At 40.6% G+C, this 3,954-nt stretch overlaps 1 protein-coding gene across 1 annotated transcript; it reads right to left on the bottom strand.

Annotated features, from left to right (window-relative positions):
* Positions 1 to 1,298: 1,298 nt before the first annotated feature.
* Positions 1,299 to 2,822, bottom strand: LOC101507191 (uncharacterized). Its single transcript, XM_012715517.1, has one exon. The coding sequence runs from the start codon at positions 2,820 to 2,822 to the stop codon at positions 1,299 to 1,301; it is 1,524 nt and encodes a 507-aa protein (XP_012570971.1).
* Between the last annotated feature and the right edge of the window lie 1,132 nt (positions 2,823 to 3,954).

The raw sequence follows: 3,954 nt of genomic DNA, 5'->3' as shown, positions 1-3,954 counted from the left end.
GTACAATATTGGCTATCCATTGGGGATAATTTGCCACAACGAGGAATCCTGCGTCCAATTGTTTTTGTATTTCTTCCCTGATTTTAATGACATATCAGGCTTCATTCGCCTTAATTTTTGTTTCACCGGAGAAGAATCGGGTTTTAAGGGCAATTTATGCTCCACTATGCTAGTATCCAATCCAGGCATATCCTGATACGACCAGGCAAAAACATCTTTGTATTCATGTAAGAGTTGGATTAGTTTGTGATATACTTCTTTCTTTAAGATGGTGCCAACCTTAATTTCTTTCCTTCCTTCTTCAGTCCCTAGATTAACAATTTCTATCGGTTCCTCAAAGGGCATGATACCCTGAGTTTCCCGTTCTACCGCTCTTAACAAATCTAGAGGGGGTTCATAATCTTCTTCATTATCTTTTTCTGTTTGACTAACAAGATGGTTAAGATTATGCAACGAGATCTTAGTACAGTCGTCTGTGAATGAACTATTCCCAAATCTGCAGGATTCAAGGCTAGGATAAGGAGAAAGAAGGAAAAATAAAAAAAAATAAAAAATGGCGAATGAATATAAACATATGAAAGTGATAAGAAAGAACAATAGGAAAACAAAATGAGAATGCATTTATTGAAATTCAAAGTATTGGAAAAACAACATTGTATCCATCCTAAATATAATGAAACATCTTAAGGTCTTAGTAACAGTAATAATGCTTTTAGAATTACATTGGAATTGCATTAAATATCATAGGTGACTTGACTACTTTCCAATTCCTGATTTCTGCCCCTACACCACACGGGCGAATCCAATTGGCATCCCCATCAAACATGTCATCTTCAGCTGCCGCAATATGGATTTCACTTGTTGGTCTTGCACTTTGGAAACTCCGTCGGATGTCACAGATGGGAATCCTTTCGATTCTTGGCTCTCGATTTTCAATTCGAGCTAATCTTTTTTCTTTTTTCTCTTTGACCAATCTCCGTTTGTCATCCCTGGTGGGTTTGTAACCTAAACCCCACTTATCTCTATTTTCAGGAAGTTCCACCGGTTCTTTGAGCCCTTCTTCATCCTTCCCCAACCCGTGCCACGGATGGTGTCCTCTACTCAACATGAACTTAGCCACCATAATAGCAGTGTTGGACATATGTGGTTCTATAGGTGTCGTTTCGACATAAGCGGTGTCCACGATTTCTAGTGTTTGGAAGGCAGTTTCTAGAGCGTCTTTTGTTGTCTCAACATAAGGTGTGGTGGACAAATTACTCACCAACAAATCTCCTTCTCCTGATACGATTACCAATTGGTCATTTCATATACTTCAGCTTTTGGTGTAAGGTTGATGGCACTACGCCGGCAGAATGGATCCATGGCCTCCCCAATAAGCAACTATAAGCGGGTACAATATCCATCACGTGAAACGTGATTTCGAATGTGACCGGGCCTATTTGAATTGGGAGATCGATTTCCCCCATTACTTCTCTGCGACTCCCGTCGAAAGCTCTAACAACCATGGGACTTGGTCTCATATATGTACCATCACAAGGTAGTTTTGCTAATGTTGATTTGGATATGACATTCAGTGAGGAGCCATTGTCAATGAGGACTCTTGACATTATATGGTCGAGGCACATTACTGATATGTGTAGTGCTTTATTATGCCCTCTCCCTTCGGTCGGCAACTCATCATCTGTGAAAGTTAGGTGATTGTTGGCTGTGATGTTATTTATGATGCCTCCAAATTTGTCCACGGTGATGTCGTGAGTTACATGAGCCTCATTTAGTATTTTCATCAATAGCTTCCGGTGGGACTCAGAATTCATCAATAGGGATAACAATGAAATCCTTGTAGGAGTATGGTTGAGTTGGTCGACTATTTTGTATTCACTCTGTTTGATGATTTTGAGAAATTCCTGAGCTTCTTCATTAGAAACCTCATTTTCCACTTTCTCATTTTCGACTTTCTTTTCTTCTTTATCTGTGTATGCCTTCTCAAACACCACTCTCATTTCTCTTTGTGATTTTCCTGGGGAGCATATCCGATCATTTCTAGTCATTCCTATTCCTGAAACGTTTGTGACAGCGGTGGTTTTAGAGCTAGAAACATCTTTGTCCTTCTGTTTAGCTAGATGTACCTCTACATTATAGTTCCAAGGTACGGCTTTGTTGTCTTTATATGAAAAAGGGCTTGGTATCTGAACTATTAAGGTCCTCAAATCACCGGGGGCATTCATACTTTCCTCCTTAGTGAAATGAATGACCAATGGCTTTGGGATGGTTATGCCAAGTTTTTCTTCTGATTGGGTTGCAATCATACCGTCATCCTTTTCCCAACGACCTATTTGAATGGTGCCTATGTTTATCAATTTTTGAAGTTCTTTTTTGAACTCGTTGCATTCTTCTATGGAATGATCTTCATTGAGGTGGAAATTGCATCTTGCTTTCACATCGGCATTTCCTTGGATTAACCCAAATTTACATAACTCAGAGAAAATCAGTCCCATCGGGGCCTTAATTTTCTCGACCTCCCTTATTACCTGGTGATTTTCTTCGGTTGCATTCACTATTGGCCCACCATGGACTGGTAGAGGATTATTCTTCACGCTAGGCTCGTTTTCTTTAAAATTCAACCATCCAGCCTTAAGCAAATCGTGCACCTTAAATTTTAAAGCTAAGCAGTTTTCAGTAGAGTGTCCTACAGCCCCAGAGTGGTAATCACACACAGCATTCGAGTCATATCCTTTTAGGTAGGGTGGTTCTATAGTTTTCCCGGGACATAGTGCAACCATAGAATTGCTAACCAGATGCGGTAATAACTCTGCATAGGTCATAGGGATTGAGTCGAAATGTACGAACTTCCTCCCACGATAGTTTTTCCCCTGACTTTCATATGAATCTTGCCTTAATTTTCTCGACCTCCCTTATTACTTGGTGATTTTCTTCGATTGCATTCACTATTGGCCCACCATGGACTGGTAGAGGATTATTCTTCACGCTAGGCTCGTTTTCTTTAAAATTCAACCATCCAGCCTTAAGCAAAATCGTGCACCTTAAATTTTAAAGCTAAGCAGTTTTCAGTAGAGTGTCCTACAGCCCCAGAGTGGTAATCACACACGGCGTTCGAGTCATATCCTTTTGTGTTATTTAATCCGGTATAGCCAGGAGCAATCTTTCCGCTTTTCAATCCCATTTCTACTCTTTCACCTATGATGACGAGATCCGAAAAATTTGATGAAACGCTTCCTATCATTTTGTCATAAAACGGAGGTTGAAGAGTGTTTATGAACATGGTCACCATTTCTTTTTCAGATAGGGGGTTCAACCTGGGAAGCTAGTTCTCTCCATCGTTGGGCATATTCCTTTAATGTTTCATTGCCTCGTTTTGTCATATTTTGTAGCTGGATTCTATCAGGAGCCATGTCGAGATTATATTTGTAGTGTTTCAAAAAGGCATCTACCAGATCTTTCCAAGAGCTGATATGAGCTCGCTCAAGGTGCATATACCAACTCAGGGAAGCTCCTGTCAAACTGTCTTGAAAGAAGTGGATTAGCAGTTTTTCGTCATGGGCGCAAAAACCCATTTTTCGACAATACATAATAAGATGGTTCTTGGGGCATGTAGTTCCCTTGTATTTGTCGAATTCAGGCAATTTGAATTTTAGAGGTATTATAACAACAGAAACAAGGCATAGGTCTGAAGCATCAAATCCATAATTGTTTCCCCCTTCGACAACTCTCAAGCGTTCTTCCAAGGCTTGCCATTTTTCTTGGGATTGATTGCTCTCGAGCGGTCGAGATTCATGGTGTATGTTTAACATCACCGGCTTAGCTTCGGTAGATTTTCCTTGCGATGAAGAGCCAGGAAAGCCCGAAGTAAGGGGTGAAGGTTGCACTTGAGGGAACTCGCCAGTACCATGTTGTGGATTTGTAGCCACGACCAGTGTATTGTTGTTGGGGAGATGA

This window comes from Cicer arietinum, chromosome 5 (assembly GCF_000331145.2).
Source record: "Cicer arietinum cultivar CDC Frontier isolate Library 1 chromosome 5, Cicar.CDCFrontier_v2.0, whole genome shotgun sequence".
Taxonomy (NCBI): Eukaryota; Viridiplantae; Streptophyta; class Magnoliopsida; order Fabales; family Fabaceae; genus Cicer; species Cicer arietinum.
This window is presented reverse-complemented; position numbering and strand designations above follow the sequence as displayed.